This window comes from Mytilus galloprovincialis, chromosome 8, assembly GCF_965363235.1.
Source record: "Mytilus galloprovincialis chromosome 8, xbMytGall1.hap1.1, whole genome shotgun sequence".
Lineage (NCBI taxonomy): Eukaryota > Metazoa > Mollusca > Bivalvia > Mytilida > Mytilidae > Mytilus > Mytilus galloprovincialis.
The window spans coordinates 69,495,538-69,510,186 of NC_134845.1; the positions used below are offsets into that span (position 1 = coordinate 69,495,538).

Genomic DNA, 14,649 nt, shown 5'->3' on the forward strand with positions numbered 1-14,649 from the left:
TTTTTAACCCTTTTAAGTCAAATGAACAACTATCATTTAATCAAATTATCAAATTAAAAAAAAATGCGACCTCAATTGTATTGATTCTTGTAACTTATTATCCCTTTTCATCATTGTAACATGTAAACTGTCAGAAACCGCGAGTTGAAATTGATTGAAGTTTGTAGTACCTATCTAGGGAGAAGGAATACATATTCAAATTACAAATATACACATACACTTGTTGCTTGAAAAAAAATAGCTAAAAAAAATCTACATAAAATGACATAAAGAATGCTGACCAAATTATACTTTATACAGGAATAAAATCTGATATTATTGAACACATGTACACAATAAAACACTCATGAAATAAAACCAGGTACATTGAGTATTTAAAAAGAAGTAATTGCATAAGCAATGTTTAACCACATTGAATGGAATTGCAAAAATAATTCCTTTTATTTATCTTTTATTTCTACCGACGAAAGAAAATATTCTCTTACTCTTAAGGACAGACATGGCACATGAAACTACACAAAAGCTATTGAAAAGAATCAGATTTAACAAAAATCGAAAATTTTGCACATAGTTTTTCTTTTAGACAAAATTGATATAAATACCTAACGACAAATTTTTTTTGTTTGTTTACTTTTATAGAATATTAAACCGTGTTTTTTCAAAAGTGAGGATTTTCTGTAAATTGTAAAAAAATTGACAGTGGTATCTTACCATAGCTTTGTCTAAACTTGTTTATTTACTTTTGACCTGAAATATTAATCCCTAATAACTTTATATTAACTAGTATGTATTTGCATTCATGTATTGCAGATCAAATTCATTTGTTCATAGTGTGTTAATGTACGTTTTTTTATTGAGTTCACCCTTCCAATTGATATTTTATCGTGTGTTTTTCTATGTTGTGTTGTTATACTATTGTCTCAGAAAAAGGGAGAAGGTTTGGTACCATTACACGTTTAATCCCGTTGCAAATGTTTGCACCTGTCCTAAGTCAGGAATCTGATGTACAGTAGTTGTCGTTTATTTAGGTAATTTTTACGTGTTTCTCGTTTCTCGTTGTTTTTTTTTTTTATATTTTTTTTTATTTTATATAACTTTTATAAATTGGTATGTGGAGTTTTAGGTATAAAAGTATTTTACATTAAATTGTAAGGAGACTCTTGTTATTTTTAGAAATTTAAGTTTATTGCACAAATGTTGTAATAATAAGATCATATCAATAACCCTTGTATTTTCGATTAATACCACTTATTTTGTTCCTTGTTCTTTTACCTGACAATACACAAATCATTTATAAAATATTGATATCATTTTAAAAAAAAAATTATAACATAATCAAACGTTTGTTTATAAGTAAAATATACTTTGAAAGTATTCACTAAATAAGCATAAGTCTAATGATATTTCCTTCGCATACAGTTGCTATTAAACCAATGTAAGTTCAACAAATGGAACGTGCATCTTACTACAGTAAATATTTGCTTAGCCATATATATACAACTGTGCAAAGGTACATGGCAGTTTTTATTAAACAATAACCTAACGTTTTCATATAAAAAAAAACATGTTACTTCCGACAACTGTACGCTATATTTGTTAACGGAAATTTCACATAAGTTATTTGACAAATGAACCTTCCTTTTGACAAACTGCGACGTTCATTTTAAATCATATACGGATAACCAGACTACATCATCATCTTCTTAATCTATATTGGATAAATATACGTCTGACTCAAACGATTTTATTTTTCAAGGTAAAGTAAATTATACAAACGATTAAGTGTTTTATTTATGGATACAATAACGGTAGAGTGCATGCCTGAAGTCCCATGTCAGGATCCTCTGGTCTTAGTGAGTCTTGTATAATTTTTGATTTTAGTTTATTGTGTGTAATTCGGAGTTTAATATGACGTAAATTATCACTGAAATAGTATACATATAAGTTTAAATGCCAGCTGTGGGACGCCTCAGGGTGCGGGAGTTTCTCCCTGTGTTAGAAGTCCCATTGATGACCTTCGGATGTTATCTGCTCTATGGTCGGGTTGTTGTCTCTTTCACACATTCCCTATTTCCATTCTCACTTTTATTGAAAACGATATTTTAATGTAGAAATATGTGTTCTCATGTTATGAAATTGATCAATGTTTAACTTCTTTTATTATTTCTCTCTCTGGCAATGACACAAAAAAGAGTAACTGACCAATTTTACTTTGATCGATATATAAATAGTGTGAAGTTTAAATATATTGTTGAGCTTGCCTTATAATATTTACAATACAACAGTCGTTGAAGATAGCTTTTTGAAAGGTTGATCAGGTACAAATGTATTTATATAATCTATAATATACAAGATTTGAGGCAAAGCATGACGTATTTCCCTTTCACAAATGTTTTAGTTTACACTGAAACTGGAAGGAGTTAAATATAATGCACACTAAACTTTATATCGAAAAGTCATTTAAACTTAACAACTAGTTCGCCTTTGCCAAAACTAACACTTAGGACCTCATAAACTGAACAATGTGCTGGTTACAATACAAACAAATTAAAAGAAACACAACATTATTTTAATTGTAAAAAACTCTTTTTATTGTAGGCAAATTAACCACTTTTTCGTTTTTGCTGTCTTTATTAGTATTGTAATTGTAGTTCAGAGATGTTTGTTAACGTGATGTTGTTGTCTTGCTGTCTTTCTCTTATCTCTGCTGATTCCTGTCTTGGAAGTCACGAGGAATCTTTACTCAATGACATAAAATCTGATATACAGAAGTTGGAAACAAGATTGAAAGGTATAGTCTTCAGTCTTAAAGCAACAATCCTCTATTACTGAAAGCATGAGAAGAAAAGCATGTTCTAATATTCAGAAAGTTTATAATGATAGAAGTATTCAAACGCAACGTAGAATATGAGAGAACATTTAGAAGAAACAACAACAAAAAAATGACCGCCTAACTGTAGAAAGGTGTTTTATTCAAAAAAGATTTATCTCTGAATCGCAACAATGCATTTGATATGAGATAAACACATGTTCCTGTATGATGCAAAGAGTTTATGAACATATAATAAAATTTGCATGGGTTCTTATTTTTTAATTTTTTTTTAAATCTCAAATGACCTCTTACGTTATGTGTCTATCAAATGCGGTTGCACAATTTGAAGTACATTACATTTTGAAACATCAAACAAAATCCTGTGATATTTTCCAAAGCTTTAATTTGGGAAAAGGTTGATATTTGTGACATATATAGATATATTCTTTCACTAAATTATTCACAATTTGATGACTTTGTTGAATGCATCTATCCCATTAAACTAGATATAAAGGATACAACAAATACAGTTAAGTCAGCCTCATATCTTGACTTACATCTTGAAATTGACAACGAGGGTCGATTGAAAACAAAACTTTACAACAAAAGAGATGATTTCATCTTTCCAATTGTGAACTTTCCATTTATAAGTAGCAACATTCCAGCAGTACCTGCATACGGTGTATATATATCTCCCAATTGATACAATACTTCCGTGCTTGCATTTCCTATCATGATATTCTTCATAGAGGGTTGTTGCTCACACAAGGAAGCTAATTAATTAAGAGTTCCAAATGGTGAAGTTGAAATCATTTCTTTGTAAATTTTACGGACGCCATACCGAGTTAGTTGACCGTTATGGAATAACCGTTTCACAAACGATATCGGATATGTTCCTTACGTCGTAACTACACTCACCTTCTCTTTTCATACAAGTGACCTACCGAATTAGACTATTTACCGGATTTTTTTTTATCTCATAAGCAACGGGTGCCACATGTGGAGCAGGATCTGCTTACCCTTCCGGAGCGCCTGAGATCACTCCTAGTTTTGGTGGGGTTCGTGTTGCTTATTCTTTAGTGTTCTATGTTGTGCCATGTGTACTATTGTTTGTCTGTGTGTCCTTTTCATTTTTAGCCATGGCGTTGTCAGTTTATTTTCGATTTATGACCCTCTGGTATCTTTCGTCCCTCTTTTAGAGAAGACATAAATACGTCAAAGGTCAGAAAAAAAAGATAGGCAAGCATAAATCTAAAAAAAATTGTCAAACAACATGCATTCTTTATTTACAAACTTGTACTTGATCATTTTTAGCTAAATCTTTGCGATGTCCCGTGGGATGGAAAGAATTTGCACATCACTGTTACAATTTCATCACAACAAAACTTCCATGGAATGAAGCAGAGGTATACTATTCTATTTATTGCTGATACATTTATATTTTTCAAGCTAAACTTTTTTTTATATACCAAGCGTATATATTCATTCCATCACGTTATACTCTTTTCGTTTTTTTTGATATTCTACAAAACAGAATAATAAACAGAGATATGGCGTTGTAAAAACCTATCTTCGAAAAAAGTATATTAACGAAACTGTCCCTTATTTCTTTTGATACATAAAGCAAGTTTTCTTCACATGCATCTTCATCTGCACTTTATATTTATTATATTTATACAGCCATATATGCATGACATCAAATACCGTACCTTAAACAATTAAGCAACTGCATTTTTACAGTGGGCATGTCGAAAGCTAGGAGGATATTTAGTAAAGGTGAACGATGAAACAGAAAATAACTGGTTAAAACAACAGGCAATAGGTACGTAAGAGCAAAGTTGATATTTCAATAACACAGACAGATTTTTTCATTGTGATAAGGCCTATTCCTAAATCACTTCAGTCTGATGTTTGAATATTCTGAATAAACAGAGGAATGTTTAACTTATGATCAGATATGACTAACATTTGGGATTAGTACCTGTCGCAATGAATGAAACAAATAGCTTTTTTTCAAGATACCATCTTTAAATCATGTTTACATTAAGGAATGAATAATGATCAATAATGGTTCTTTTTTATCATAGAAAACGTTTACTTCTAGATTAATATTATCTTAATCTTTACATTATGAATGTGAACGTTGTAAATTAATTACATCGACTATGTACATTGCAACAATCGACTTGTTGAATTACCCGATTGTAAACATGGTAAAGATGTCTTTCATGAATTTATATGTCACTCTTCCTTTTCTATCAATTCAATCATCAATAAGGTTTATTACTGAATGTATATTTTTTAACACTGTAGATTAGTATTGAGCAATAGTTTTTAATCGCTCAGCTCAACAAACAAATATGTCGACGAGCCTGGTGTCTCTTTGTTTGGAGTTATACAGATTCTTAGTCTACTCTCCTTAGTCGGTTGTATTGTAACATTGTAATATCACATGCATGCTCACCTAGTGTGTTGAAGGATGTAGATTTGTGCAACACCCAGGTAAAACCGAAGAATTAAAAATTAGTATGTGCTGCTCTTCCGCGAAGCCAGTGCAATTTATTAACATGTTTACTGCGATTTAGAATAATATGTCTAGATTACATGTCATAGCTAGAAATAATAATTATGATATAGATTAGCGAAGGATAATAATATGTAACGAGAGTTACGAAACAGTCTATATTTTAAAAATGTAAGGAATGTGTTTTATTTAATTATTTTTCAAGGTGTGAATGATCATATCTGGCTAGGAGCTGCTGATTTCACGGAAGGTGATTGGATATGGGTTGTAGATTTCTCCAATGTTACCTATACCGACTGGAGGTCTGGGCAACCAAGTAACTGGGGAGGAAAGGAGGACTGTATGCACCTTGATAAGCCATTTCGTTATGAATGGAATGATGCACCATGCAGTTCACACATGTCATATATATGTGAAATTGAAAAGGTATATATGAACATGAAGCAATTTGCAAGCGATGTGGTTTCAGTTGAGCTGAAATATGCATATTAAATTTCCTGCATAACAATTGTAACTGACCTTCATTCTAGAATATTGCCAACATTCATGTAGGTACGTAGAGGCCTATTTAAATTACCGTTATATCAATGTGTCGTTCTTTAAACACGCATCTGATAGTACACTAAATGATGCAGCGTAACATCGACGTGTTTTTTTTTATCTTTTGTATCAAATGTGTATTCTAAATACAAGTAATATATATAACTGTGTAGTGTTTCGGGCCCGACCAGGGACCTAGCTGTTGCCTCTCATCTATAATCATATTATATAGACCAGCTATAGATGTATTGGTTATTATCTAACCTGCTATACATTTCTAGGAATATGATTGATTGAAAGCAACCACATGGAGACCATGTATATTCCATATTAGGTCAGTAGGGTTCCATATTGGGTTAGTAGTCCGAGCTTATGTCAATACACAGTTAGAAGTCCAATTATAAAAACAACACAGTGTTGAGGTAAAATCTTGCTGGTTTTTAAAGACGAAGAAATTGGTGAGGAATGATTGAAATAAATTCATGAAACACATTTAAAGCTCACAAGCTGTTATGTTTGGAAATTTGGTTTTGTAAAGAAGAAGCTTCTTATACTAATGATATTGAAGGATTGCCCATTTTGATAAGCCACTAGTCTAAATATTTCATTTCAAGATAGTCGGTAAGATAATCTCGTTACATAGTGTGTTGGAGACCAAATACGATATATATGGTAATACGGTAGTCTGTATGGAGATTCGAACCTAGCTCTCAGCCTATAAGGAATTTACTGATCCCTAATATATCGTATTAGGTCACTAGCACAATATGTAACTAATAACACCAGTTACCTATATTTTAGACAAAAAACTCGGATTAGATTGCCGATTTCTCGAATTTATGTTTCATTTCTAAAGTTGTATCGACTGCTAAACTAAAAGAAATTATATAACTCAAAGACAATATTCAGATAAACAAAAACACGAAAGAAGAAAAACATTTTCTAACTTTCGACTGTTTGTCAGCAAAAAAAAATATGGTTTCATTTCAAGCAAAGTACAGAAATATCATGTCATACTACAAACTCATTAATCTTATTACCAACACGTTACACAATTTTACCAAAAAAAACATGATATGTTGTCAATGTTGCAATATACGTTTATTAATTTAGCTTTTTTTTTCAGGGTGGAGCACGCATTCCATACTCAAAACCATTCCCCAGATGATGAAGTTTCAAAATCGGAAAAAATTAAAGGACAAACATTGTTTACATATTCAGCGAATGGTGACAACAATATGCACATGTTAACATTAAATCTGATATTGGCACAATCATTCTCAATATTATTCTGATTATGGTACAAATGTATTTGTGTAATTTCTGTTTTGCTCTTTTTTCATGTAAGTTTTATAAGGACATGCAGTAAAATCTAGATTGGAATTGAATTCTTATTTTGTAATCTCAGTTTGAATGATATTCGTTCGATTCATTATCTCAGAAGATATTATAATATTAATAGTATTTCATCGAAACTTAGCTTTTACTGTTCTATATATTATAAGTTCAGTTATTTTTTTCGGTCATCATTGCGTGCATTTATGATTGCAAATTTTCAAATATGAACAAATATCTGAGTTTGATTTTTGCGATTTCAACAACAAAAGCATACAGGTTATATCAGAATGCGAGTTATCTGGATTGTGATACTAACTAAGTTGCGTTATTCCTTTCATACAATATTTTTAAATTAACCGTACCAGTTCAAATCGGTTTTTTTATAAGTTTTGATGTTTTACTAGTTAACCAGAAAAAATCAATTTGTTTCATTGTGCTTTACAAATTGGTATACGCCGAATATCTACCCTATACATGTAGACCTTTTGTGCTAATTATGTCTTTATATGCGATTGTTTCTACTACTTATCGTTGACTTTAAACTAATTAAACAAATTGAATAGCGATGTGTGTCTCTTGTTTATCTGCACCCAATTCTTTCTTAGCAGTTGCAAATTTCCAATTCTTTATTTGTATTTGCAGCACATTTTCATAAACTTATTCTTTTCATCATTTAAGTTAAGTACCTAAATTACACTTTTCCATTTCTGACGATTCTGACTTAATAGATATATATTCGATGTCTACTTCACAAATAATACGAGAAGGTCTTCACTTATACGTCTATGTGCATTTTATTCACTTCACAGTTTTCGTTTTTTTTGTTTTCTTTTGGTCGTATGAGTCTTGACAGAGCTTGGTAATTGTACATCCAGCAGTCGGGTTTTAGACTTTAGGCGATTTTGTGTTGGTTGGTGCAAAAGTTGCCATTTTTTCGCACGAAGCTATGTTGTCGTTTTGTTTACCCTTGTAATAATATTTTACTTAATCCGTACTTTATCAGGAAATAACAACAATATAAAAAAGAAGATGTGGTATGATTGCCAATGAGACAACTGTCCTCAAAAGACCAAAATGACATAGACATTAAAAACTATAGGTCACCGTACGGCCTTCAACAATGAGCAAAGCCCATACCGCATAGTCAGCTATAAAGGCCCCGATAAGACAATGTAAAACAATTCAAACGAAAAAACTAACGGCCTTATTTATATAAAAAAAAAATGCACGAAAAACAAATATGCAACACATAAACAAACGACAACCACTGAATTACAGGCTCCTGATTTGTGACAGGCACATACATAAATAATGTGGCGGGGTTAAATTTGTTAGCGGGAGTCCTACCCTCCCCCTAACCTGGGACAGTGGTATAACAGTACAACATAATACGAACTATGCAAATCAGTTGAAAAAGGCTTAACTCATCAGATGGACAAAAACACAAGTGGACGTGGCTAGGTACTTATACATCTCGACACAAAAAGACACAATGAACAGATCTGAGAGTACTCACAGTTATCTGACAGCTAGTTCAAAGCAACTAGCAACTAATAAAAAAATCATGCATCGAAGACTAAACTATCAATCCGTACACATCCAACAACCAATGGATTTAGTGTAAAGACGTCATAAACAGCCATAGAAAAACATGACCTTGTGCAATGCCAAGTTACAGGTATCGACAGATTGTAAATCCATGAATAAGTATATGTATATAACATACTAGTAATATTTAGTTAGCTTTTAATTTACTGATAACAAAATCAATATTTATACCAATAAAAACAATATTCAATGATCTTATTACAGTGTTGAATAGGTAACCTTTTAGAATAAGTTTATTTAAAGGAGCGACAAGTTTACATGAATCATTTCTAAATTTCCGGGTACGGTTAACAACATTTCCGTAAAAATAAGGATGTGATATCCCGTTTGAAATAAGTTTTCTACAGGTACAACCAAACTTCAAAATCAAATCTTTAAATCTATGGAAAAATTTAGTAAAGGTTTTAAGTAATTTATGGTAACGATATCCCTGGTTTAATAATTTACCAGTAATACATAGATTGCGTTCGTTAAAATCAAAAACGTCACAACAGACACGGACATAGCGAACGAGCTGTGAAATATAAACACCGTAAGATGGTGCCAAAGGAACATCACCATTTAAAAATGGAAAATTAACAATAAATCGTCTCTTTTATCGTAAATTTAAGTGTGGAGTTTCCCGTTTAAAACCGAAATATCTAAATCCAGGAAAGGACAATTATTTACCGAATAAATTTGATTTATTTAAAGTAAGTTTCTTGGGGTAAATTTCAGCAGTATATTGAGAAAATTCTTGATTTTTTAACGAAAAAATATCATCAAGATAACGGTAAGTGTTGTTGAATTTATCAATTAAATGCAATTCCGACGGGTCTTTATTGAGTTTAGTCATAAACTGTGACTCGTAACAGTACAAAAACAAGTCTGCTGTTAAAGGAGCACCATAAGTGCCCATGGGGATACCTACAACCTGTCGATAAACTTTGTTACCGAAACGTACATAAATATTATCAAGGAGAAAATTAACAGCTTCAATCATCTCATCACACCTCCAGTAAGTATATCTAGCATATTTACCTTTCTCATTAGAGAAGAAGGCTTTAAATGAGTTGCAGCAAATATATTTGCATTCAGCTTTACCAAACGACCATTTAATTAAAAAGGAAAACTTTTGTTTAATTAGATAGTGTGGAAGTGTAGTGTAAAGAGTAGAAAAATCAAAACTGTCAACAGAATCAAAAGGACCATCAAAAGCACGTAATTTATCTAAAACATCCAAAGAATTTTTTACACTCCAAAAATGGTTTATACCACTATGTTCATATATTCTATTACAATTGTTTATGATAAGCTCTTTAATAGTAGTTAATGAACTAGTTAAGAGCACTGAAAGATTAGTTGTAAAACACTTACTAGAGGCCGAGATGAAACGATATTTAAATGGTTTTTTGTGTAGTTAAGGTAGCCAATACATAGAAGGGACCTTCAAATGTTCAGAAGAAGCCTTAAGGTTTGATGTGGTTGTGATATGTTTGTTAACTATATGACTCTCCGTGGAGCGGATGGACTTGAATGTCGATGAATTTAAAACTTCATTCTTAAGGACGTCCGTGTAGTATTTACGGCATACCACCACCACATTGTTGGCTGCTTTGTCGGCCGATACAAACACAAACCGCTTTGAAAGTTCTTGAAGTTTATTTCTTATTCTGGAAATAGATGTATTATGTACTCTATTTTTTACTTCTAAATTATTTTCAAAATGTGATATTCTCTTATCTATTACATTCATATATTTATTCAAATAAGAATCAAGAGATTTTTTATCAGATTTTTCCCGTTTAAAACCACTTTTTACAAAACGAGGAAAGAGCATCTTTGGTGACTTGACGACACTCTTTCCAATCTATTTTAGATGGAGGACGATATTTTGGTCCTTTTTTCAAAAAGTTTTTAACCTCTCTGTCCTGGACGATATTGAGGCCCCCTGTAATAACATGGCCATAGGGAACATATCTAAACTTCGACGATTCACAGTTTCAAGTTAAGGGAGTATTAATATCTATATTCACGTCTGATGTAACCGACGTATGCTGTTTTTTTTGTATGTGTATGAAATTATAGGTGGTTCTATATTATCAAAATATGGAGGTATAATGTTTTGAACGGTAGAGTCATTAAATATACAAGATAAGTTGATAACATCAATACCTCTGCTAATATATTTAATTTTCAAAAAAATGACGTTTATGATCTTCAGGTTTGTCAATACGCGGGAACAGCCTATGGTGGCAAAAAGCTGTAATTCTACGAGAATATTCATACATTGGGCTGAAGAATGAGATTGTGTCACACTCTTTGAAAATATCGTGTAATTTACTAAAAGGTATTTGACCCAGTTTACATAATAATTGATGCCTACCATTGTTTTTAAATATAGATAGGAGATTACCAAGTGTATAATTTATACGATGTTTAACTCGTTGATTTCGATTGATACGTTTCCCATGAGACCTATTATTTCGTTGTTTTTTATCAATCATATTCATGATATCAATAGAAGAAGTAGTAGATATGTTCCCTTGTCCAAGTATATTGCCATTTAGACCCAGGGGATAAGCTGTTTGAAGTCGTTTAATCCAAGGCAGTTCGATAATTTTACGGGAATCTTCAAATAGTTTATGCGACTGCCCTTGTTGTTTCTGGACCGTTTCGAGCGGTTGGAATCTATTAAATTTAATTTTGTAGTTGTGTTTACCTAAATGTAGATAAATTATACTTTTGAATTTCTTAGGTTTTCGGAAGCGGTATAGATGTTCCTGTGTTCGTTTAAAAAAACTCCCGTCCTGTTTGTCCTACATATTGTATACCACACTTTGGCTTTGTTCATGTAACCAAATAAATGAGGCTTTGGGTTTTGCATGTTATGTCACAGGAAAAGAAAAGCGAAAAAGCTCTCCCGTTCACTGTTGACCTTATAGTATTATCAGAAGATAATCTAGAACAGGTTTGTCATTTTCTGGCATTGAACGGAAATATTTGTGGATATCCACGTGCATTTTTATTGAATAATCTGGCTGCAGCAGCATTGCCACCTTTAACACAATTATAAAAACTGCTAAATTTAGGTGGGGAATTTCGATTGACGGCGGTTGAATTAATATTTGGAATAAGGTTTTTAAAGCATGTGAATATCCTTGAAGGATTATTGTTTTTTTTACCATTTCGTAAAATTATGATTATTTAAAGGGGTTATGAGAAGATAAAATGAGTCCGAAAGTCATAACATTGAATTAAGAGTTACAATAACGGAATATATAAACAAATTTATAAAACAGTCGAAGAATTCTTATAAAAACTATATTGAACAGAACGACAAAAAATGACGTAATATAACAAGACAGACGTGAAACAAATATAGGTCCGAGAAAACAGTTATGACGTAGTGAATTTATCTATAACAGAAAACAACAAAAATCTGTTAACAAAAATTAGCACCTGCTGGATTTTTACAGTGTAGTGTATTAATTTATGACCTTTTCAAACTGGACCAGATCACTTATTTATCCTAATGTAAAATTACTATAAACTGTAGACATGTAATTTCCATTCCACATGACTATATTATGCATAAAATATAAGGAAATAAAATTGAAAGGTGTATGAATCAAATGTAAATCACTCTCCGCATTAGAGACTATATTCGTAGACAACGAAAGAAGGACGATAACTGTGTCCCGGACCTATTTAAAGGCTATTAAATACAAGAAAATATAAGAACTCTTAGTAAAACCATAGAAGGGGGCAGGATAAAAAAATACAGTATAAGAAATAGATCATTAATCATGATAGTAGAATAAGTAGACAGCTCTCTCACAAGCAAAAAAACCCCTAACTGTAAAATTTAAGGGCATACACTTCAGGCACAAGGACACATTCTACTGAATCCACACAGCACGAGTAACAAACCCTGAAGAAAATATAAAAAAGAAGATGTGGTATGATTGCCAATGAGACAACTGTCCTCAAAAGACAAGTATGGCATTATGTTAACTATGCAGTATATACTATCAACTGTCTGTGATGTATGTCTACACAAATATGGCTGCTTTATTAATATTATTGTCACATTTTCCTTTTATGTCTGTGTGTGTTGCTCCCCCATTTTTGTCAATTTAACGGAACTATACTCAACTTTCAAATAAGTTGGAGGTTTACATGTAGCTGCACAAACAATAAAACCAGGTGTGAACTACCATTGTGTTCGGAAAATACCTATACCTACCATGTCAAGAATGTGACAAGTGTAATTAAGTCATTTGTTAAGCAAAGAGTGCAATAAAGAATTTATGAATAATAAAAAAAAAAATGAAAAAAAAATGTGACAATTGATTTCCATTCGTTATGTTGGTTGATTTTGTCAGATGTTATTCATTTTCCTTGTAGTTTGGTATATTTGTAATACTTTTTTTCTATTGTATTTTGAAATTGTCAATTTGTTGTTTCTTATTTGTGCATGAACTATTTATCACTGAACTATGGCAAGCCGTTCTCAACAAAACTATGTTTAAACCATTTTTTCGAAAAAATGTTACGCACTGAGAATTAAGAAAATCACACTAAGATTTAAGAACATAAAATAACACACTGAGAAATCGAAATTACACACTGAGATTTAAAAAAATTAAAAACACACACTGATAATTTAGAATTACACACTGAGGTTTAAAAAAAACCACACTGAGATGAAATAGATAGATAGATCATTACTAACCGTACATGAATATCGGGATTTTTTTTGCTTAAAACTGGTCCCTTTTCAAAAGTCTTTCAACTGGTACCCTGATTTCGCAAGGTTATATTTTATATTTTTGCTATAATAGGCACTTCGGAAAACAATTCACTGCATCGTTTGTATTTTTGCATCTTGTTCCAATGTTTTCTTATAATTTTAATAAAGTTTTTCACCATTTGGTTACATTTTGTTATGAGAGTAAGTGTGTATTTTTCTTGTTCTATTGGTCTTTTATAACGTAGTTTTTCTATATGTTGTATTTTTAATGTTGTTTTTTAAAACATTTAGCGCCGAATTGAAGTACTAACGAGTTCTGTCCCCTAGTGGTTTTAAGCTTGTAATAGATTCAGATTAAGTATGATAATGAAATGAAATTGAGAATGGAAATGGGGAATGTGTCAAAGAGACAACAACCCGACCATAGAAAAAACAACAGCAGAAGGTCATGAACAGGTCTTCAATGTAGCGAGAAATTCCCGCACCCGGAAGCGTCCTTTAGCTGGCCCCTAAATATATGTAAGCATAAAAAGTGCGCAAAAATCTCAGTGTGTAATTTTCAATTCTCAGTGTATAATTTCAAATTCTCAGTGTGTGTTTTTCGGGTTTTTTATCTCAGTGTTTCTTTTTGAAATCTCATTGTGTAATTTTCAATTCTCAGTGTGTAATTTTATTTTTGTAATCTCAGTGCGTTTTTTTTTTTAATGCTCAGTGTGTAAATTTTTCGAAAAATGGTTTAGACATAGTTTTGACGAGAACAGTTTTCCATACTGAACATAAGAATTGAACAATCAATCAATCGTAAATGCACCCAGTTTATTTTCATAGACTACAACTAACAGATTTTGTATCCAGAAATCCATAATGGTATCAAAATAGTGTCTTTAATTTCATATTTGCATTATCAACTTAAAAGTGCTCATTGATGAATCAATAGTAAAGAGGTCCGTGTATATCTGCGTCCATTCGTTTTTCGTTTTGAAATATCAAAAACAAAAAAACAAAAAACGAAAGCGTTTTCATTTTTCGTTTTTGATTTCTTAAAAACCAAAATGAAAAACGAAAGTGTTTTCATTTTTCGTTTTTGATTTC

At 31.6% G+C, this 14,649-nt stretch overlaps 2 protein-coding genes across 4 annotated transcripts in view; both read left to right on the forward strand.

Annotated features, from left to right (window-relative positions):
* Positions 1 to 14,649, forward strand: part of LOC143042465 (sialate:O-sulfotransferase 1-like) — a 93,311-nt gene that overhangs the window by 3,153 nt on the left and 75,509 nt on the right. The gene's annotated exons all lie outside the window — the stretch shown is intronic.
* Positions 1,635 to 7,780, forward strand: LOC143042462 (perlucin-like protein). 3 transcript variants are annotated; one of them, XM_076214758.1, is made up of 6 exons: positions 1,635 to 1,756; positions 2,652 to 2,791; positions 4,127 to 4,218; positions 4,553 to 4,634; positions 5,542 to 5,762; positions 7,003 to 7,780. In XM_076214758.1, exons 2-6 carry the CDS (start codon positions 2,659 to 2,661, stop codon positions 7,042 to 7,044), a joined length of 570 nt encoding a protein of 189 aa, XP_076070873.1. In that variant the 5' UTR covers positions 1,635 to 1,756; positions 2,652 to 2,658; the 3' UTR covers positions 7,045 to 7,780. The 3 variants fall into 3 exon arrangements, with proteins under 3 accessions (XP_076070873.1, XP_076070874.1, XP_076070875.1); XM_076214759.1 differs by having other exon boundaries at positions 1,646 to 1,756; positions 2,599 to 2,791; XM_076214760.1 differs by lacking the exon at positions 1,635 to 1,756 and adding an exon at positions 1,806 to 1,853 and having other exon boundaries at positions 2,599 to 2,791.